The sequence below is a fragment of the Apteryx mantelli genome, chromosome 8, assembly GCF_036417845.1.
Source record: "Apteryx mantelli isolate bAptMan1 chromosome 8, bAptMan1.hap1, whole genome shotgun sequence".
Classification (NCBI taxonomy): Eukaryota; Metazoa; Chordata; class Aves; order Apterygiformes; family Apterygidae; genus Apteryx; species Apteryx mantelli.
Genome location: NC_089985.1, coordinates 10,370,871 through 10,392,443, shown reverse-complemented (window position 1 = coordinate 10,392,443; position 21,573 = coordinate 10,370,871). Strand labels below are relative to the sequence as shown.

The 21,573-nt window shown below is 58.4% G+C and overlaps 1 protein-coding gene across 1 annotated transcript; it reads right to left on the bottom strand.

Annotated features, from left to right (window-relative positions):
* Positions 1–11,338: 11,338 nt before the first annotated feature.
* BRINP2 (BMP/retinoic acid inducible neural specific 2) lies at positions 11,339–20,323 on the bottom strand. Its single transcript, XM_067300420.1, has 7 exons — positions 20,037–20,323; positions 16,680–16,870; positions 16,299–16,498; positions 15,641–15,746; positions 14,612–14,848; positions 13,600–13,822; positions 11,339–13,208 (listed from the first exon to the last, which is right to left on the bottom strand). Exons 1-7 carry the CDS (start codon positions 20,321–20,323, stop codon positions 12,092–12,094), a joined length of 2,361 nt encoding a protein of 786 aa, XP_067156521.1. The 3' UTR covers positions 11,339–12,091.
* Positions 20,324–21,573: the final 1,250 nt, after the last annotated feature.

The following is a 21,573-nucleotide window of genomic DNA, read 5'->3' as shown; positions in this document are numbered from 1 at the left end:
AGTTCTTTTTTCCCTTCCCCTCAACTTTGCTAGAATGTGACAGGGGTGGGAGCTCTTGGCATCTGGGATGTTAAATGTTTTTCCACATGGTCTCTTGATTATTAATGGATTTTAGCACTTGACAAAGTAGAAATTAGGAGATAAAAGCTATTAGAAACTAATTTGGATAATCACTGATTCTGTTCCCCCAGGAACATTTCTGAGAGCGCTGCTCCTAACACCACTACCAATTCTTAGAAGAGAAGGAAATCTCTTTTTAACTGAGTTTCATGAGCTTCAGGGGAGCCCCTAATTTATGGGAAATGAGGGTATGGCCTGGATAGGGCAGGCACAATCCAAGCATCTCTGTTTTCCCAGCAGCCTCCTGGGATTTATAGTATTTCACATGCTTTCCTGGACACTGCCTACTTGGGGTGTTTTATATGCCATATTTTTGTACTGTTATGTCAGTAAAACAACCACAGAAACTAGTTTGGAAAAACAATGTGTGTGTGCGCAGAGGACAGGGGAGATAAATCCTCTGCTGTGCAGGCTTTTTCCTCTCACTGTCCCGGAGATAAAATGGGCTACAGATGGGAAATAGATCCCTGAAACCCTTTGCTCCTTCAGCTCCTATCTCATCCAACCGATCTCCAACGCGAGAGGCACAGCTGGATGAGGAATGTGCGCCTGTCTCAGGAGCTGCAGCGGCGGGTGGTATTAAGGGAAAAGCTAGAAGTTGGCAGCTGAGCTGCTCTGCCAAAATGTGTGCTGGGCCGAATTATTTTTTGGTGCAGAAATGTCATACCTCATGGATTTTGGTGGTGTGACCTTCGTAGGCTTAAATGCCAAGTGTAAGTGCTCTTGTGGATCTCCTGCCTTAAATCTCCGGGCTCAGAGGAGGACACAGCAGCTGTCCCCTCTGGCGATCTTCCGTGGACGCCTGGGCCCAGGAGGTGACATAAATTAAGTGCCCTCTGGGGTTTTTACCGGTCACTTGGAGGCTGTGTGTGGTGGAGACCCCGAGTCTCCAGTGTTCGCTCAACCAGGCAGCGGTTCCTCCTGTTTAGGAGATAGGAAAAGCGAGGGGAAGGAACGAGGAGAGGAAGGAAAGGGGGAAAAGCAGTTTAAGAGAGCAAGAGGGGCATGCAGAGGGAAGAGGGTTGGGTGTGGGGAAGAGAAGCAATTTGGCGGTGGAGAGGGCCCCTGCACGGCTGCTGTGCAACCACCGCTGATTCTGAGGCAGATTGGCTTTGAGGGTTTGCGTATACCTCATGCATAATAGAGGCTGCCTGTGGGCTGGGGAGAGCAGTTTTAAAAATAATTTGCTGTAAAGAAAAGGGGGGAAAAGGAGCCTAGCCCTGTGAGCAGATGGACTAATCTCGCTCCCCTTCTTTTTTTCATCGACTCAGACTCTGCTTGCAGCAATCATATCAAGAGCAAAAGGTCTGGCTTGTAGCTTCGGCTGGCCTGGGCAGAGCCGGGAAATAATTCCTGAGGCCCTTGAGAAGTTTGTGCTGCCGGCATGAACCACCGCTTCTGACATGGGCTGCGTGTAGCGGTGTCAAGCCAGGGCACGCAGAGCCCCTGCTCTGGGAAAGGGCTGCTCTAGCAAAGCGCCGTTCCAAGAGAAAAGGGTTATTTTTCGGGTAAATGACCTCTTCTTTTTTCTGAAAGGAAATAACCACAGATTTTTTTTTTTTTTTTTACCAAGATGTTAGGGTTATATTTTATTAAAAGGAAAAAAAGGATTATATTGCACAGAGACCACTGCGGGAGGGAGACTCTCAGCAGTGAAGAGAAGACCCTGATGAGTGGGTGGTTAAAACAGAGGTGCCAAACCTTGTGATTTCCGCAGGGGACCAGCACGCTGCCGCGCCGGATGCCTGGAGCGTCCCTTCCAGTGCGGTCTCCCGCGAGGCGCCTCCTCGAGCACCCACCCCCAGGCGGGTAGCGGGTCGGGAGGGTTTGCTCTCGGCGAGCTGCCCGTCGCCCCTGCAAGGACGGGGTGGGCCAGGAGCCGGGTCCGGCCCTGCTGGGAGCTTGCTGCACCTCCCTGCCCTTGCCGTGTTCTCCCTTTAATTGGGTTTCGGTGCAACTCAACCATTATTATTTCATTCTGGCAGCTTCTCCGCCTTCAAAGCAACCGGATGAATCCTCTGCCCCCCCCAAGGAGCCTGTTATGTAATCAAAAGGAAGTAAATTTTTCAGATCGGAGAGCGGCCGGGCCGGTAGAGAAGCCTGGGAGCGCGTCGGCAGGGCTGGGGAGGGCCGGAGGCGTGGGGCAGTGGTGGAGCATGTGTGACGGATGGATGGCATCCGTGCGCGAGGGAGCGGGAGCCACCTGCGCGCCTGAAAGCGCCGAGCAAGAAACGCAGCGTGCGCGAGGGACCGTGCCGCCTTGCCTGCCGCAGGGACCAGCGTCCACCCTTCGGGCTGGCTGCACCGGGACACCGCGTTTGGCCAGGCAAGGAGAGCAGGGCTCGGCACGAGTCTCGCTTCAGGTCTGCTCTGAAGGACATGCAGCCTTTGGTTAAATAGCTTAATATATGTATGCGTATATGGCTGGTACACGGAGTAGGGTTGGGTGGGCAGTGAAGGGGGGGGGGGTGCGTAGCTGGAGAGATGATGGGGAATCAGGATTGAAGGGAAGGAAAGTCGCCTCCCCCATGCCCGTCTCGCTGCGAACGCGGCTTCGGCTGCCGGGTCTGGCAGTGGGGCACGGTGGCAAGGCGCAAGCTGCCTGTCAAGAGTGACAATATATATACCGACAGGCCTGGGGCTCTGCTCTCCCTGTCCTGCCCGTTGTGCCGGAGTTAAAGAGTGAACTGTTTGGACAAGCTTGTTAAGTGAATGTTTTTCCAATGCTAGTGGGGAAATCTTCATGAGCTCCTTCTGGACTGAACCGACATGCGACTGCCAGGGCCTTTACCTTGGAGGGGGAGCTGGCCCCGTGCCCTGACACTGCCTCGTCCCTCGTCTTCCTCTCCCGCTGCTCTGTGCTTGGCGAAGAGAGGTTGGAGGGGCTCGGGGCAGGGGTACGATTTTCCATCTTTGCTCATGGAGAAGTGGGGGAGCTGGTGGGGAGAAAACAGGAGAGCCAGGGAGCCCAAATGCAAAGCCCTGCCCTGGGAAGCAGAGCCTCGGGACCGATACCAGCCAGGGAGCAGCTCCGCGGGGAAGGCTGGCAGCAGCGAGGGCCGGCAGTGTCCTGGGCAGCATGAATGGGGCCAGGAGATCAGTGGGGGGACCGTCCCTGGCCTGCGAGGAGACGGAGCTGGTCCCCTCACAGCGGTGCATGTGGGAAAATGAGAGACTGGGCGTAAATTGCAAAAAAGGGATGATTAGCCTGGATACGAGGAGAAACTTTTTGAGATGCTCAAGCAGTGGCACAGGCTGCCCAGAGGGGTTGTGCCGTCTCTGTCCTTGGAGGTTTTCAAGACCCGACTGGGTAAAGCCCTGAGCAATATGGTCTGAGCCTGGAGCTGCTTTGGGCAGGAGGCTGGACTGGAGACCCCCCCAAGGTCCTCACTAGCTTGGATGATCCTGCGTTTATCCCATGGCTCCGGTCTGCACTGGGCTCCTGGAGGGGGACGGGAGGGATGGCTAGGACCTTTCCTGCATACCTCAATTTGCCATAAGCTCTTCCTGTTTGAGACGGTTGCCTCCTCCCCTCCTGCCATCTCCTGCTCTCCCACCTGCCCTTTGCAATCTCTCCTCTCTTCTTGAGAGCTGCCAGCATGAACTGGTGGTGGAGGAGGAGGGAGGAAGAGGCAGAGGTCATCATCATTTCAAGATCCTGTTAATTGTCCCCCCATGCTCCCTAAGAAGTGGCCATTTACTGCAAGCCCTGTAAATCCTCTCCGGAGAGGGAACCCCAGGGAGCAAGGCGTGGGTAGATGAGAGCCCTCAATAGCTTTGAAAGAGATGGCAGAAAGACGGATCGGGGAGGAAAAACCCAGCCCACTGTCGGAAAAGGGAGAAAACAGAACGAAACAGAGAGAAACTGAAAATGTGCTGAAGCAGCTGATGACAACCCAAACAGCAGGGGAAGGCTCCTGCCTGCCAATTAACGTGGCTCTGGTGCTAATTTGCCACCTTGACTGAGCTTCTGAGCTTGTCAGGAGAAGGGAAAAAAGACAAGGCTAAAAAAGAAATGGTGAGGTTTCATCTTGCCTCCTGGCTATGCAGATGTTGCTGGGCTTTGGAGAGAAACGGGAGAGAAGTCACCCCGGGGAAGTGAGTGACTGTCCACAGGAGACCGGGTGCCTGTAGCAAACCGGCCCCGGGCCCAGCCTACCCTGAGAGCTGCCCTTCAGGCACAGGGGGGCCACCAGGAACAGGAGGGCTGTAGCCACACACAAGCTGGGGCTGGCCAGGCTCAGTGGTGGCCCAAGACTCAGGTCCATCCATCTGCAGGTCCTGTCCATCCACAGCCCCACTGAGTTCACCCAACCATTGGGAACATTGGCCCATAGGCTAGGACTGCCACAAAAAAAGTTGCATTTGCCGTGGCCTAAAGAGGAGGAGGAGGCTGGCGGGGCAGTGAGTGAAACCCGAGAGGCAAGCATTTCTATTTCCACCCCACCGTTTGCTTAGATCCAGCTGGAGATCCCCAAATTGCTAGCGAGTCTTCAGTGTAGAGGTTGGGTCACTCCCTGGTTTTCTGCAGGCAGAGGAATTCAGCCATGCCCCTGTACTTACACGCACACACACTTGCAAGCACAGCTCAGATATACCTCTGCATTCGATCCTTTGCATTTGCCTGCTTGCCGGAAAACACAACAGAGGGGGTCGGAGCCGGTATGGGACCATTGCCTGGGTAACTTGAGCGCTGAGTTCATTTTTCCAGGTGGGGAAACCAAAGCACACTGTGACTACAGGACTGGCCAGAGGAGTCAGAAGAGGCTGATGACAGATCTCCCTAGGCCTATGTCAGCAGAGCAGCTCAAGGCTGAGACACTTTACAGGCTGTGAGATCTGGGATCCTGGTTTGGTAGGGGTTGGAGCCCATATTTTGCTTTGCAAGTTCAAAGAAGATGAATAAATGGAGACCTTGTGGGTGCCCAGGAGTAGCTATGGTAGCGCAACCTGAGGTTGGTTTCTGCAGCAAAACCAAGACGAGAGGAAGAAGGTGGAGCAGCCCCATGCCAGCACAGAGAGATCTGCAAGTAGCTTGCCATTGCCTGCCTCCACCAGAAACACCAGTCAAATGCTGAGAGAGCTGTCAAACAGCAAAACAGCTCTATTTATCGGGGGTGCCTGATGGTTAAGGAGCTAATGCTGTGTGTCTAACGCAGTCAAAGAAGCCCTGAACAAAACCTTCAGCAGGAAGCTTCCGGCCAAGCAAAATGCTGTGATCTCCACTTCTTCCCCACCTTGCAGTCCAAACCAAGAAGGCAAAATCCACACTGAAGGTTTCCAGACTTTCCAGGCAGATTCAGGAGGGATTTCAGGGTAAATCTGCACCAGTGTGCTGTTTGCATACAGAGTAAAATAGGATGCATCCCAGAAAAGCATGCTGTCTGGGGATCCCTAGCCCTCCCTCGCCTCCTGAGGGCTGTAACACCTCCTGTGTTGCCCTTGCTGTTCTCCCAGGCTGGCACAGCATCGTCCTTGGTTTATAGATGGGGAAACAGGGGCAGGGTGGAGCAAAGACTCACAGGCAGGAGTGCAAGCTCAGCCTCACGGCCTCTCGCTTCTGCCTCTTGATGGCAAAACTTTCCTTGCTGCTTTTAGTACAGCTTGACCTGGAGGTGTTCTTGGCTGGGGACACCCAGCACTGCTGTCCCAGCTCTTGCGGGGTGCAGGTAACCCAGGGGGTGAAACCCTCTGGATCACAGAGATCGGGAAGGGTTGAAGCCACCATGCTGCTAGCTCTAAGGTGTAACTGATGAAACCCAACACGGGGCCAAAGGCACCACCTCGTGAGATTGGGACCTTTGGGGTTAATATTCAATTGGTGCTGCATAAAAGGCTTAAAAATACAGAAGGAAAAAAGAGGGGGCAGGTGAAATAGAGGGAGCGAGTAGTGCAGGGATTGGCTTTGCGCTGCAGCGAGGGCCGTTGGACGCAGGTGTAGCTGAGAACTGCAGATTGCAGGGTGCCCCTGGCTGGGAACAACCTGCACCTGGGAGAAGGGAAAAGTGATCCTGGAGGGGAAGGGCTCGCTCTTGGGAATCCTGTCCTGCTGCCAGGACTGAGGGAGAAACAGCAAAGCCTTTTCCTTTTCCCTGGTGGAGCTGATAAATAAACCCGTCTGGGGGAAGCTCCTATAGAAGAGTGCAGGGGACTTAGCTGGGGCTGGGGAAAGGCTTTCTCTGTGTGTGCGCACGTGTGTGTGCCCAGGGGTTTGTCAGGCTGGACGGAGCGGCACGGCGAGGGTGCTGGGGGCTATGACCGGCTGCCGTCAGGTCCCAGCTGCTGCGGTCCAGCGATCGAGGGGCTCAGCTCTTATTTAAGAGGCACCTTCCCAGCTCTCCCGAATGCAGTGAAGGGTTTTGCAGAGGTGTGTAAATGCAGAAGCTTGCACCTGCAGGCAGGTAAGAGGGCCCCAAGTGTGCTGTTTTTTTAAAACCTAACAGATTTGAAACTGAATTCCTGCTTTTGCATGGCCTGCTGCAGGTGGTGCTGGGTGGCAGCGCTGGAGCCGCCCAGCTGAGCTTGGTTTTGACTGTGTCTTTTTGCACCTGGAGGCTGGATCCTGCCAGCGCTGCGTGCACTGAGCAGTGTCTGACCTCCCAGCTAGCCCCGCTGGCGCCTGTGTTATTATTTGCAGGGGAAAGTGCTACAAGGTGATCAAATGCTGCCCTCCAGTTATTAACCTTGTCTTCTTAATCACCTCCTTTGAACGCCTTAATCACTGAACAAGAATCTGAGGATACGCTCGTTTACGCCCCAGATTAATATGCAGACTGTCAGCTCCCTCGGTTTCCTCCCCCGGGGGAGGCGCGCTGCGTTGGCTCTTGCTGTAACTCAATCACTTACCCCGTTGCTAGCAGCGGAAAGTGTGAAAGTGCTCCTCTTCCAAAATACAGCAATTTATCAGCAAAATTCAGGGAGCTGCCCCCACCTTTTCCCTGCTCGGTCGCGGAGCTGGTTCAGCCCTGCACGTAATGAGGGGCCGGTAGCCAGGGGTTGTTTTCAGTGTTATCGAGCCTGTGTTCTTTCCTCCGCCGCAATTATCTGGATCAATGGTCTGCCTGTCCGCGTGTTGCGTGGGGAAGCCCCGTGCCCACCGCAGGGCTCGGCGAGCCGCAGCGAGCGGGGGAAGCAGGGGCGGACGTGGCTACGGTCCTCGGCGAGAAGGTGCCGGCGGTGCGGGCACGGGCCGCCGAGCCCTCTGCAGGCACCAGTGTGAGGAGCTGCCAGCTTTTCCCTCCAGCTGCCTGCCAGATCCTTCTTTTCCTTCCCCCCTGCCATTAAATTAAAAGGAAACAGCCTCCTTTTGCCTCTATCCCTGCACACAAGACAGTCACTCTTGTGGCATCACCTGTCTGTCATATCTACAGCGGCAGCCGGCTCGGAGCCGACTACGAGCTGGATAAGCCTGGGGTCGGCCGCCTACCGGGGGGATCGGCTGTGAGCCAAAGGGAGCAGCACGCGTCTCCCACCCGTGCCCCAGACGCTTTCCCCCGCAGGGTTTGGGCTGTTGTGAAACCTTTGCTGCCGATAGCGTGAGATGCTGCTTTTGCATACTCTGAATAGCAATGAAGAGTTCAAACAGAAACAGCAATTTCAAGGCTTTTCCTCGCAGGGGAGACGAGCGCATCTGTGCCGTTCCGTGGCGGGAGTTCACCTGCGGAGAGCCCCTGTTAGATGGGGGGCGTCTGCCTGCTGTCTGATGCACGTTGGAGCACCGGCGTCTTCGAGATGCCGGCTAATATCCCAACTGCGCGTTGCATTTGTGTTCGAGTGCCTTTAGGATATGTAACTGAGCCGCTAGGTTAAGTACGGAGAAAAACATGACAAGAAATGCTCTGCCTAGAGGAGACAAAGGATGGGAGAAGAGGGACGTTACAGCCCTATGCTTTGGGACTGTGGGGAGATGAAGGCATCTGCTCAAGGCACTCTAGGAGTGCATGTGGCAAAAGCAAGAAATTCAGTCTCTCTAACTGGGACAGCCTCAAGTGGCCAAGCCTTCCCAGGGGCTGGCAGCAGCCATCCGGGCAAGGCTGAATCCAGTCTCTCTTTGTGCTCCAGGCAACCATGACCATCACTGCGGGAAAGGCGAGTTACCCAAGAAGCATCTGAAACCAAGCCAGAAGCTCTACCAAATTCTTGAGGTGAAGCAAGTTGAGCCTTTACTAAAAAGCCCCCAAGTTCTTGGAGTTCTCCTTTAGCGGGAGTTTGTCACCCAGACCACCTCTTCCCACGCCAGTGGGCAATTCCCTTTGGCCTGGTCCTGCAGCTGGGACGGCAGGGAGCCAGGAGGAGAGTCCTACGCTGGGCTTTCACACTGGGAGTGCTGGAAAGCGAGCCGCTCCGAAGGGTGAAGCAGGGCTGGTTGTGAGACAGGGGGTCTGCAGCCAGGAGCTGGTTCTCCCTCCTCCTCCCCAGGACAGGTTTCCGCTGGCTCCCCCAGGGAGCTGCCTTGATCTGAACCGGCGCGGGAGCATGGAGACGGTGGCGCTGACTCCCCGCTCCCTCCCGGCGTTTAATTGACTGATTTCCTTTTTAGGGCTGAGAGACGAGGGAGAAGACGCGGGCAAAGGGGGGCAGATGTAGGGGGGAGCAGAAGCCCAGGTGACAGATTGAGGGATGCTATAAACACAATCGACTGCCTGATGGATTGATAGATTAGACAGGGAATATAAATAGCAAGCATAGTTTCTCTCTCCCGGTTTTATTTTCCTCCTGCTTATCTCTTTATCTGTCTAACCCGAGGATGGAGGGGGGAGCACAGCCAGCTGACAGAAGCGGGGTAGGTGGGTTCGGGTTGCCACGGCTTTTGCAGTATTCAAGCAGGCGAGTTTTCCCAGGTGGGGAGGATGCACACTGGTATACTTTTTCTTTTTTCTTCCCTCCACCCTGACCGGCCTCTCTGCCCACGCCGCTGCTTTAACGGTGCTGCGGCTTAGGAGGGCCGGCTTCCTCCTCTGGCCAGCCCGTCCTCTGCTAATAAACATCTCCTTCGCCAAGAAACGAGGCCGGGCGCCAGCGCCGAGAGAGAGGAGCGAGGGCGCAGCTCCGCTTGTGTTTATACGCGCGGCTGTGATGGGAAAGCCGGGGAGCGCTGCCGCTCGCGATGCCTCTCAGGTGGCAGCAGTGCCGGCGAGGGAAGGGGGACCGGGCCCGGCGGCTCGGGGGAGCGGGCAGCTCTCGGGCCGCCCTTGCTGACAGCCCGTCTCCCGCGCCGGCAGAGCCCGCCCGGGAAGGGGGAGCGCGGCCGCGCTGCCTCACTGAGCTTTGGCGCGAGGGGGGCAGGCGGCGGGGGCCGTGCCCTGCACCTTAGGGTGCACCTTTAATGCGTCCTGGGGGCTCTCCTCGCTCCAGTGGCATGCAAGGGGCCGGTCCCCTTCCCGGTCCAGGAGAGGCACCCGACTCCCGGCTGGCAGCAGTGTGCTGGGTCCGGTGGCCGTTGGTCCCGCTGCGAAGCACAAGGACGGTCCTGAGCCCGGAGGTGCAACCAGCCCAGGGCTGGGGGTGTCCTCCAGGGATCGGGGGGTGCCGAGCCGGGTCACTCGGGAATATTCCCGCTGTGTTGAGCCTTTCACACGCGGAGCGTGATAAGATGCAAACCAGCAAATAGTGCCGTTAGCAAGCGGCACTTCTCTTTTTCACCCGAAGGGGGGTGTTTGCGTGTGGAGCTGCTGCGGGTACGCGAGGAGGGAGGTGGTGTGGAGCCCTCCTTCCTCCGTGCAAGGAAGCAAGGGGCCCGGTGGGCCGCGGGTCCCTGCGACGGGGTGTTCTCCGGAAAATGGAAACGTCCTCCCTCCCCATCGCCTCTCTTCACCGACTCTTTTGCCCCTGAGCAGTGGTAGGACTTGTAAGGTGCCCCCGGATGAGCGCTCGAAGCCTTGTTTTGGCCACCCCCTTGCTGTGCCCTTGGTTAGTCCCAGGGTCAACCAGAGCCAGGTTCTCACTCCTTCATGGTCCTTCTGGTATCTGCAGGGGCCCTCGGCCAAGGCCCCCAGCCCAATGAGTGGCATGTGCCACCCTGCCTCCCTGTTCCCACCTGCTGCCTAATTGCACTGCTGGCTCTTGTTCCTCCGCCAAGAGAGGCTGAGGGCTGGCTGCATCCCCGCTGCCCCCCATTCGCAGGGCCATCGGCTGCCCCTAATCCTGGCTGAGACCATTCGTTCCCCGAGCCCGTAAGGGCAACATACGGGGGAAGGTGTCGCTGTGCTGCCCGCAGGCAAGGCGCGCGGCCGCAGCGATGCTGAGAGGAGCTCTAAATTGCAAGCTGGGGCTTGCAGATGCTCTGACTGCAGGTGCCGTTCCCGAGGTGTGATCGCGCGGGCCTGCCTTGCACGGGGCAGGTGCAACCTGCCTCATGGGTCGAGCTGAAGAGGGCCAAATTCTCCGCGTCACACAGCAATAGCTGGCATGACCTGGGGCACGACATTCCCAGCTGAAGGGCTTCTTTGGTGGCTTCTATTTCTCTCCTTACGTGCTAGAGAAGACCCCGAGAAGGGCAACAAGGATACCAAAAGTATGGAGCAGACCAAGTCAGGGAGCTAAGGCACTTCAGTGTGACAGAGATGGCTGATGGGGGATGTCATAACTGGCTATAAAATAAAAAAATGACCTAGAAAGGGTGGATGAGGGTCAGTTATTCAGCATCTTTTCTAGTACTAGAGCTAAGGGTTGTCTTATCTCTGTGTTTTCAGTATGCACCTGCAGTGGGGACGGAGGAGTCACGTGGAGCGAGGTGCTGGAAGTAAGACATTAGCTCTCCTCTCTCCAATGGATTTGCAGGCAAATGTTAACGGCACCAGAACCAGGAGCAAACGCGAGGGCAAGAGGGAGAGAGCAGGAGCGTCTGGCTGCCTCCTCCCCGCTGCCTGCACGGAGCTGTGCTCAAGCATGCTCCATGGCCTCCTCGCTGTCCCCTCCCAAACACAGCAACGAAAAAGCCAGGGCCAGAGATTACAGTAACTTCCTTTTTTTTTTCCTGTTTGTTTTTGGTTGCTCTTTTGCTCAAAAAGGCATTTTTTAAAAAATATATTAAACAGAGAACATTTTACTAAGATGTTTCTTGGCTGGAGCCACTGACAAGGAATGACCCTCCCCAAATATATAGGTTAGAAAAAAAAAAAAGCCCTCCAAAACAAAACAACCAAATAAATACATAAATAAAACTTTTTTTCCTTTTTCTTTCTTTTTTTTTTGCCGTCATAAGGAAAAGCAGCCCAGAGATGTCCACCTCCATCCATAACAGCAACATCCATAGGCAGATGCCAAGTCCTTGCCCGCATGAGCAGTGATGCCGCCTCGGCTTGGCGTACCGTGGTGCGGGTCGAGCGCGGCGGATGAGGAACGCTTGCCAAGATGCCTGCCCTTACCGTGGCCGGGCAAAGAGGTCCCAGGGAGGTCCCCAGCCCCGTGCCACGGGTGTATGTGCAAGGGCACAGCTGTAGGAAGGAGCGTGGGGATGTAAAGCAAAGGCGGGGGTAGAAACCTCTTAAAAAGAATACAAAAGTGAGGGTGCTGAGGACACGCCGCTGGTTTCTCCACGCGATGGGGTGCGGAGGGCCCTCGACGCGCCGGGCCAGCGGCATCTTGGCGTTTGCTCCTTGCCCGCCTGTGGCTGCCTCCTGCCGAGCCGCTTCCCCCCCCAGCCCCGCATCAGCCATGGGAGCCATGCGTCCTCCCTGGCGCGACAGCGGGAAGGTGCATTAAAACCAAAGCGCCACAGGCTGGGCTTACTGGCAACGTCCCCATGCTTGAAGCCAGTCTGAGCTGCACGAGCCACCCTGCGTACTCCTGCCAGCTTCCTGCATCCTCACGAGCCCTGCCATCTCTTTGGCCAGTCGCTGGGGCTACCATGGAAGCACACAGTTGGCACCAAGGTAAGGCCTTGCTTTAACTTTTTTTAGGGTGTTTTTTTTTTTTTTTTGGAGTCCTTTTTCCCGGCCCCCTTGCTCTGAGATCTGCGCAGCCCTGGCTGTTAGCTGCACAGCTTACCTGTCTCCTGCTCTACTGTGTTCGGCAGTTTGGCATTGAAGGCCCTCAAGGAGGACTGGATCCTCGCCACCTCGTTGTTGGCCAGCTTGAGTCTGTGGCGGAGCAAGCACGTGAAGAGGTCAAGGCGGGTTTTGCCAGGGGGTGACAGCCTGTTCACCCGGTCCCTGATCTCTAAAAGCTGTAGCATGGCCGAGTCCTGGGAGCCTTGCGTGTAGGGGTAGTCCAGCTGAAGGATCAGGTCGCGAATAGCGTCCGGTTCAAAGGGCAGGCTGTAGCCAAAGACTTGCAAGCTGTTAATTTTCATGTACCCCAGGTTCTTGGAGGGGTCTGCCATCTCCAAGGGTTCATAGTAGATTGTCTCATTGGAGCTGTCATCCAGAGACTTGATGCGGCTTCGCAAGTAGACATGGACCGTTTCAAAGAAGGCCTTCCACTTGTTCCCTAAAGTGAGTGTCCAGTTTTGGCACTGGGCAGAGGCATCTACGTTAGTCCTTTCCCAGTCTGGGAAGCTGCCCTCGTTGATGGGCATGAACCAGCTCTCCGAGTGGCTTCCCCCAAAGGGGTTGACATAGATGGCCATTACAGGCTCCAAGGTGCTGTTCTTGGTGAGGCAGATCTGCAGGGAGAGGGCCAACATCACGTGAACCAGCCCCGGCTTGTACTTGTTGCTCTTCAGGGTCAAGAGCATGCGCTTCCTCCAGGAGGGGTCAAACCAGCTCCCCAAGCGCATGTCATTGCTGATGAAGATAGAGTGCACCTCGATGCGGCTGTCCCGTTTCTGGAGGAGGTACTTGAGCTCCAAGTCCTGCAGGTCCGTCTCAAGACCCAGGTACTGCTCCAGGGAGTCGGCCACCTCGGGACGGCAGAAGCCCTGGGTGAGCACGTAGCCATGGTTGCAGGCCCCGCAGCGGGTGCTGTTGTCCTCAGCACAGCTGGCGCAGGCTGGCCCTTCGCCCAAGGCACATGGTATGGGCCCCTGGCAGGAGGCTTGGTCAGAGGGGCAGGTGCAGCTGTGGCTTTCTTCCAGGAAAGTCCCAGGCACGGTGGTCTCGCTGCAGTACAGGAGCGACTGAGCGCGGCTCCACCAGTAAGGCAGAGACCTAGTGGAGGAGAAGGAGGCAAGGGAGGAGGGATGCTTACATGGGACCTTTGTGGGGGAGTGACTGACTTTCTCTGGGGAAGGAGGACCTTGTGGGCGTTTTTCTGGGACCACTCTGTACTTCTGGTGACCCCGTCTATGCTGAGCCCGATTTTCCACCTCCAGGCCTTAACCCAACCTGTCAGGGCCACATCCCAGGGTGGCAAAGTTGCCTCCACTGACTTCTCACCACCAGGCTTCCCTCAGTTACAGTGGGGGTTCTTCTAGTTCCCACGCAGGGAGATGGGCAATGGGTCTGAACCCCGCTCAGGGATTTGGCCTGTGCCCCCAGCCTGGGGACAGGGCCAAGCCAGCAGGGCTGGCTCGTTGTGGCTGGTGAGGAGATACCCTACCTCTCCTTTGGCAGTTTGAACTGAGGTTGCCTGTGGCAGCGTTTGCTGAGGTTGAAGAGCCGCCGGATGATTCGGTGGATTTTCCTGGAGAGCAGCTTCAAGCTGGTGCCCAGCTGCTGGTAGCGATGCTGGACATCCAGGTCCATGGCCCAGTAGTGGGAGATGGCTGTCCTGTTCAGGAAACGGTCCCCCGGGAGCCTCTTCACCAGGGCCTGAAACTCCTCTGTGGGAAGAGGGACTGAGTTAGTATAGCTGGGGAGGCAAGCAGCAAGGGAAGACAGCAAAGGTAACACTGGAACTGCCTCCATGCAACCTTCCTCCAGGTGAAAATTCGCCCTGCTCTGCCCCTCAGTCTGAATACCCAACACTTGGCCTCTAGTCAGTGTATAGCCAAAAAGTATTGGTGGTGAGGGTCGTTGCGTGGTCTGGGGGAAGGTCCTCTCCGTCCGTGTTGCACCAGCTCTCGGTTTGGTCCCCGGGAGCTTTAAGGTTTGCTAGAGCAGTAATAGCACGCTCTGCAGGGCTTGCAGTGATTCCTGCAGTGCTCAAGGCTGGATGCCGGGCAAGCCAAGAGGTGAGCATGCCCTGTTCCCACCCGTAGTGCGCCCTGCAGTCCCTGGAGGTTGCCACTCTCAATGAAAAATGCCTGTAGGCTCTAAGGTCTTTGCAGCAAGACCTGTCTACATGAGACTGGGAGAACATAGAGAGGTGGTACTTCTTGGATTCACTCTGTACCTTGCCCAGATGGCTCCCTTTGGAGCTGCATGGGAACTGAGATGACCAGTGAAACCTGGTCCTACCACGGAGGACCTGGATCCTGCCCCGGGGCCTCTGCTGCACCCGCTGCCTTTCCCTGACAAGCAGGATTTCGATTTTCTCTTTAGACACAAGGACAGCAATGGAAAGTTTACCAGGGGGCTGTCCCCCCCGTGGGAGCCCCTGTCCGACCCTGTGGTCCCCGTGCTGGTTTCGGGGCTGGCCCCAGGTCCTGGGTGGTTCGCCCTGCCCTCACCTGACTCCTCGAACTGGCCGTGGTGGTTCTCCCAGGCGTGCTGGAGCTGGACCAGGGTGCCCTCCATGGCCTGGATGTCCGCCTCGGGGCAGTTGCACTGGGGGAAGGCAGGGCGGCATTGGCAGCAGCAGTCGTTGCTCCGGCACACGAGCTCGCCCTCGGAGCTGCAGGCGATGTAGCTGAGGGCGGCCGCCACGAAGCGCTCCCGCAGGTAGTAGGGCAGCACCGTCTGCAGCCCTGGGGGCGAGAGGGATGCCCGGGGGGGGGGGGTCAGCGCGCACCAGGCCGGCCCTGGCCTCCTGCCCTGCAGCCTCTCCGCACCCGGCCCCCGCAGCCCCCGGGCGACGACAGCACAGCGCCTCGCAGCCCTGGCTGCCTCCGGCCGCTGTGCGGGGTCTCACCGCCGGCTCAATCCCATATTCATATCAGTTTGCTGTGGAGCCACTTGTCTGGGCTCTTTATTGATCTCGGCTCCTCTTGGCAGATGAGCAGCAGTCCCTTCCTGCCCAGCTTTGATTCCCCCCCTCCTCCCAGCCCTTAAATTAAAAGCAACAGCTTAATTGCAGCATGCCCCATCCTCTCTTACGGCTCCTGCACGCCCGCGAGCATCCTACGGTGGCACTTAACTGCGTCCCCAGAGCAGTGCTGTCCCCGCACGTCCCTGCCTCCTGGCTGAGCGGGTGGCAGCGCCTGCTCTCACCAGTGGGTTATCAATAAGCTAATGCAGGCGGTGAGGCTTGAGCAGGCGTCCGGCTCACGTTAGGCATCCTGCCCGGCGCGTGCCTTCCTGCCGGCAGCTCCATCTCTGCCGCCCCGAGCCTCGCAGCGCGGGGGCCGTGTGGGTATGACACCAAAGCAGCTTTTCAGCTTCACCACGTGGGGCTGGATCATGATGCCAAAGGGCCTTCGTTTCCCAGGATTTTTATGGCTCCTAAAGGCCCCCTTAAGTATTTGCTACAGGATAATGTGCTTTTTCCGGCTGTGACTCCTTCCCTCCCTCTCCCCTCTGCGTCCGTCCCCGGCCCTTACCGAGGAGCTGCACTTTGTTCTCGGGGCTCTGCACCAGGACGGAGCTGACCGAGTCCAGGTTGTCGTAGTTGCTGCAGCCGAGCGGCCCCGTCCGCGTTTCTGTTACCTAGGCAGGACCAGAGGCCATCAGGGGCTCGGGAAGGGCGTATGGATGCAGGATGGGTGCAATTCTGCCAGCGGGGCTAAAACGCTCCCTTGGGGGGACACCGATGCGTGCAGAGGGACTGCGAACAGCTCCCGATGGAGCTGGCCACGCCACCCGAAGCGAGGGGATGCCGCGGCAGCTTGGAGAGATGTAATTGCCTGCTAATTGGCCTGTTGGCAGCCAGCAGCCCTGCCTCCAGCCCGCTGAAAAATGTGCCTTCATTAGCATGCCCAATTTCCCATAAATAACGCAAATGTGCTAACCTTGCCGGGGCTTGCTCTCTCCCTGCTCCCGCTGCCCAGGGCGCTGCTTGCTTAGCAGAGAGGGGGGTTTGCGGTCGTGGGCTGTGGGAGGTGGGTCTGCTCTACCCCGGCGCGAGGGGCTGCAGCAGCAGTCATTGCCCACAGCCAGGCAGACCCGCGCTTTACAACCCCGACCAGCTTTAAACAGCTGCTGGTGAGGCCCGGGGTGCTGTCTCCCCGCGCAGCCCTCTCCCTCGCGCTCCTCATCTACCTTGATGGCCGCTGTGGCGATCTGGATGTGGTGGAGCCGGCGCAGGGTGCTCTCCCGGTCGATGAAGTAGGAGGCGGCCAGCTGGTGCAGGGTCTCCAGCGAGACCACGGAGCTGTTCCCGGTCCCTCCTGCGGCGCCAACGGGCTCTGCTCGCCGGCTCAGCTTGCGTTTGTCCACAAAAATGGTCAGGGACTCCTCTCCTGCAGGGACACGCCACGCGTTTCAGGGGCAGCCAGGTTTCTTGCCTCCCCTCCCTTGGCCCTATTGCTCCAAGAACATCTACAGCGTTTATTTTCCAAGCCATCCACGTGGCTGGAAAACGGAGCGAGTGGCGTTTGCAGCCCCGCGGCCTCGGCAAGGGGCCCGGCGGGCAGCGCTCACCTCCCAGCGTGGCGGTGAGCAGGAAGTGCGTCCCATACTTTTTGATGAGGTTGTCGGTGATCTGCTGCAGGCTGGGCCTGCGTCCCAGCAGGCGGATGTTGCGGATGAATTCGGGGGCGAGGGGCAGTGGCAAGCTGAAGAAGTCTTTCCTCTCCAGGGCCAAGTTATTCACCTTCCAGCGCGCAAACTCTCTGCAGAAAAAAAGCCAAGGAGAGCAGCCGTGAGCTGCAGGAGCCGGGTGAGCTGGGGAAATGGAGGTGTGACAGAGAAGCAAGTGCGCTATGACAGGCAGAAAGCTGGCGAGGCTTTCCTTGGACAGTGTGTACTAGGGCAGATGCAACCCCAGGACCACCTTTGGAGGTCTGAGGGACACACGAGAAGCTCAGAGAGAACGAATTGGACTTTGGCAGGGCAAGGCAAGTAGCTGTGGCGCTACAGAGGATTAATAGTTGCAGAAACTTCTAAAGGGACCATCCCGGCCTCCCTACCTCCTTGGTGGAGCTGGAGCCGAAGGACCTGCCCCTACTCCAGCTCCTCAGTGCGGGATCACTGGGAGATGGCCAGGGCTCACAGCAGGGCTGCGGCCAGAGGACCCGGGTGTCCTGCTCTCTCTGGCCTCAGGATCGCATGTGCTGATGCCGCCAGCTATGGATCGAGCCCAGATGAAAACCTAGACCCTCCCTAAGCCATCAATGGTAATAATGAGCTGCAAGTATTGAAGATGTCCGTTAGCATTGATGAATTGGTCACCTCCGCTTGGCATTAATCACCGCCGGGCACGGCTTCGTCGCCTGCGTGCCTGGATGGGCCTAATCCATCTTTGATTCCCCTCTCAGACATCACATCCTTATGGATCTGGGTGAAAATCCAATAGCTGGGTGTTTATTGCATTTAAATATTGATAATGTTGTGTACAAGACCAGAGATACTGGGATGAGCTGGGCTGCGGCTGCTGCGAAGCAGCTGCTGCAGAGAGGGTGAGGGCCGCTGGGGTGCTCTCCCGGGCGAGCGCAGGGCTAATTTTTTTAATGCACATTTTCCGTCCTCTCGGGCTGCGAGCCCTGCGAGGCCCTGGCCGGAGGGGAGGACACGTGGGTGTTTGGTGGCTGCGTCCGTACATCCTCTCTTAGCCCCAGCCGCAGTCGTGCCGGCGCCAGCCCCCCGCAGCGCCTGGCATCACCCAGCACGGAGGCAACCCGCCAGCCCGCTGCCGTCTCGAACAACGGCCCCGTAAACAATGATCGGCCAATTTCTGCCTAATCGTCACCATTTTGCTCTAATTAAAATCAGGCTGCGGCTTTCAGACAGTTTAATTAGGGCTGATTGGGAAAGACGGAGGAGGAGGAGGAGGAGAGCGAGGAAAGCAAAGCAAAGCCAAGCCAAGCCAAGCCAAGCAGGGGGAGCAGCCTGGGGACTTGCAGGGTGCTGGGCTGGCTCCCAGGGTGACCTGTGGGTCCCAAAAGTCTAATATCAGGGCCAGGGACTGGTGCTGGGTGGCAGGGAGCGGAGGAAACCATGCTCACAGAGGGAGGGGAAGGGGCTGCCCGGAGGGCGGGAGGCTGAAGAGCCTGGGACAGAAAGGGAGAATGCATTGGGGTGATGGCGATGCAAGGTGGAAATAAGGTTTTGCACGCCTGTCCTGCTGCCCTCCGGGCTCTTCCAGCCCTGCTGTGCCGCCCCCAGTGCCAGCGCACCCGGGGCAGGCTGCTTACGGCCCCAAGGGCTGAGCCCTTCCTAAACTTTTTGGCAGGGAAATGCTCGATTGCAAACCACAAACCGTGGTCCTGAGTATTCAGGGTCCCCAGCAAGGCCCCCGCAACACCAGCCCCCTGGAGACACCGCGCCACCTCTCCCAGCGCTCCGAGCTGGCTGCTCCAAGGCGCTTAATCCTCCTGCTCCGATTTCTGCCTCCTACGCGTGGCGATGGACGAGCGCTGCTCGGCGGAGCGGCATGCAGCCGCCCGCAGCGACGGCCCCGCATCCCTGCCTTTGCCCGTCCTGCCGGCAAAACAAGCTGCCGGCTGATTATCCGCCTCGGAGGAGGTGCGTGCGCGCAAGCGAGCCGGCTGCGTTCCCCCGGGGGGCTCCTTCCCGTCCCGCCAGCGTCACCGGCAGCCTCTGGGGGCCGCGGGCGCCCCGGCAGAGGAGCGGCGGCGCGTCGGAAAGGCCGCGGGAGCAGCGGGCTCCCGGGGGTGCCGGGCACCGCAGTGACGCTGAGCCCAGCGCTGGTGCCCGCTCCCCCGGCAGGAAGCACCAGGGCCCTGCTCTGGTGCGAGAAACCCCCTCCCCGGCTGATTTTGCACCGGAGGTGGGGAGAAAAGCAAAAGGGCTGTTCTTTTAGGGACAATTAGATGGCTTCCGCTGCTCATTAGCGGCAGGGCTGGCAGCCCCAATTAGCGCCCGGAGTGGCGGAGCGGGCTTCCCGCGCAGGCTGGCTGCAGGCAGCCCTTCGCTGAGGTCCGTGGACCCCGCTGCTGCTCAAGCCTCCTTTTTCGCTTGCAAGAAGCTCCCCCGGCGTCAGCCTCGGTGTGCGTAGCATCCTTCCGTGTGCCAGAGGGACCGGGGTGCTCCGCCGGGCCGGCCGGCCACGTCGCTCCTGGGCGGTCGTGCACCACGCTCGGCCGAGGCGCTGGGGTGGCTGCTTCGCACGCAGCGCGGGAGCGCAGGCGCCGGGCGGGAAGAGCGAGGAAGAGCAGTACAGTGGAAAATGTTGCATCATTCCTAGTCCGCCGCCAGCAGCTACAGCCGGATACCGGCCGAGCCACGAGGCCTCCCAGCCTGCTCGGCCCACTGCTGGTCCCAGTCCCGGTGGACCTGTCTGTGCCGCCTCCTCCAGCCTCTCCGTCATCGCAGGTCTCCTCCTGGAGAGCCCAGGGGCCATCGAAGCACCGTCCGGCGGGGCTGTGCTGGTGTCCGACCCCGGGGCTCTGCATCCCAACCCGCCCTGCGAGGGGCTGAGCGAGGGGCTCTGCCCCCCCGGCGCCTCCTGCTCCAACGTGGCGCGCGAGTTCTGCTGCCCAGCCGAGCCTCGCTTCTCCTCCCCGCTCCTCTGACCCAGCGCCGACGTACGTGCGTCGTTAGCGCTCGGCACGTGACGAGGCATGGTCCTCACGCAGCCGAGCCTGCAGCCTGGGGGCCCAATTAGCGAGCCCAGAAATTCGAAAGAGCGAAAGCCAGATCGGCAAAACCCGCCTGGGGACCCATCCTGGCCAGTCCGGCTCACTCATATATTGAGATTAGGTCCGCTCCAATCCGTGCCCCGCGACACGAACCCCCCTGCCCTCGAGCTGCCCCGCGCGGCTCAGCGCCCTCCCCGGGCCCCCCCACCGAAGGGCCAGCCCCAGCGCTGCCGCTCACCTGTAGATCCTGTACCTGGTGGTGAAACCCTGCCGGTAGCGCTCCATGAAGTCCACGTACTCCTGGGCTCGGTAGAAGGGGCCACGGTCGGTGAGGAGCCAGTCGAGGGGCACCGCGTTGGAGGAGGAGGAGGAGGAGGAGGAGGAGGAAGCCGCGGCGGAGGCATGTTGGTCGGGCGCCGGGCTGCCCGCCCCGCGGCGGCAGCACGTGCTCAGGGCCAGGAGGGCCAGTGGCCACGCGAGCATCCGCCAGGGCCCTTCAGAGCGAGAGCCGTCCCACCGCCTCATGCTTCTGCTGCCCGGCCGGCTCCGTCATTCTCGCCCCGCGCCGTCCTCGGGGACACCAACCGCCCTGCAACAGCACCGAGAGGGCAGCCCGTCAGGCGGAGACCTCACAGAGCACCCCAAAACCTTAAATCCCAAGGCAGGGAGGTGCTGGGAAAGCGAAGGCCTCCTGCTAGCTTGTGCACGCACGTATGTCTTGCACACATGCAACATCTCGACCAAGTGGCTCAGCCCTGGGGCGTCCCCAGGGGCTCATCCCCTCTGCCAGCCGCGGCGATGGCAGCCCCGCAATGGGGACATGGGCGAAGGGATGGGGCACCAAACTCCATGGAAAAGAGAATTAACAGTGGATCAAACCACCTGCATCGCAGGCTAATTCCCTTCGTATGCCTGTGATGACCCAAAGCACTGACCCTGCTGGTAACCCAACACCTGAGCATTTAGGCAACACAGGGTTTCAGGTGAAGCCAATTCACCACCCATCGAGAGGCTGCAGGGAACCGGGACCTATATATAAGCCAAATGCAGCCCTAGAGCAAAGGGAATTGAGGTCAGCATGGGGGGTGGGCTCTTGGGTGCTATTAAGTGCAAGCCCTGCTCTGGGGGGAGCTAGTTGAGCAGTGCTGGAAGAGAGCTGGGCCCACCCTGGTGGTACTGCAGAAGGTAGGACTTTATGTGGTTACAGGTGCTTGCTATTGAAGGAGCTAAATGAAATCCTGATTAATGCCTGTTAAAGGAACCTCTGGCCTTTGCTTTATGTCTTCTCCTGTCTGAATCAGCTTGGTGTGCCAAGCTATGCAGTGCCTGCAACTACAGGTAGCTGGTGAGGACTGTGCCTCTGTGAGATGAGTTGGGGAGCAAATCTCTGCCAGAGCACTGGCAACAGGTCGGAGCTCTGCTGCAATGCCCTGCTGCTTCCCTGGGGTTCAGGCTCTGGCTGCTGGGGAAAGAAAATCAGCTGTGACAGTGATGGGAGCAGTCTGTGGGAATTGCAGTGTCAGATGTCAACTCGGATCAGTTGGAGAAAGAGGGGAAAAAATCAAAATCCGCTGCTGTAGGAATGGGGCTGGGCTCTTGGCAGGGTATGTGCCGAGAAGATGCAGCTTGTGCAAGGTGCTTGAGGCATTGAGCTCCTGTGGAGCATTGAATGTGGCAGGAAACCCTCCCTAGAGGGTGCAGATAGGAGCTAGCGTCGGTAGAGCGTTTTTGGGATGTCCATCATGAGCACGTGAAGTTCCTCTCAGGTCTGTTTC

Bases quoted from the DNA above. Each gene is read 5' to 3' on its own strand.
- BRINP2 (XM_067300420.1), bottom strand. From the start codon at position 20,323: ATGAGGCGGTGGGACGGCTCTCGCTCTGAAGGGCCCTGGCGGATGCTC. The intron at 16,871-20,036 runs GTGAGCGGCAGC...TTTTTTCTGCAG, and splicing joins ACCAGGTACAGGATCTACAG to AGAGTTTGCGCGCTGGAAGG. The intron at 13,823-14,611 runs GTGAGGGCAGGG...CTCTTCCCACAG, and splicing joins CGGCCAGTTCGAGGAGTCAG to AGGAGTTTCAGGCCCTGGTG.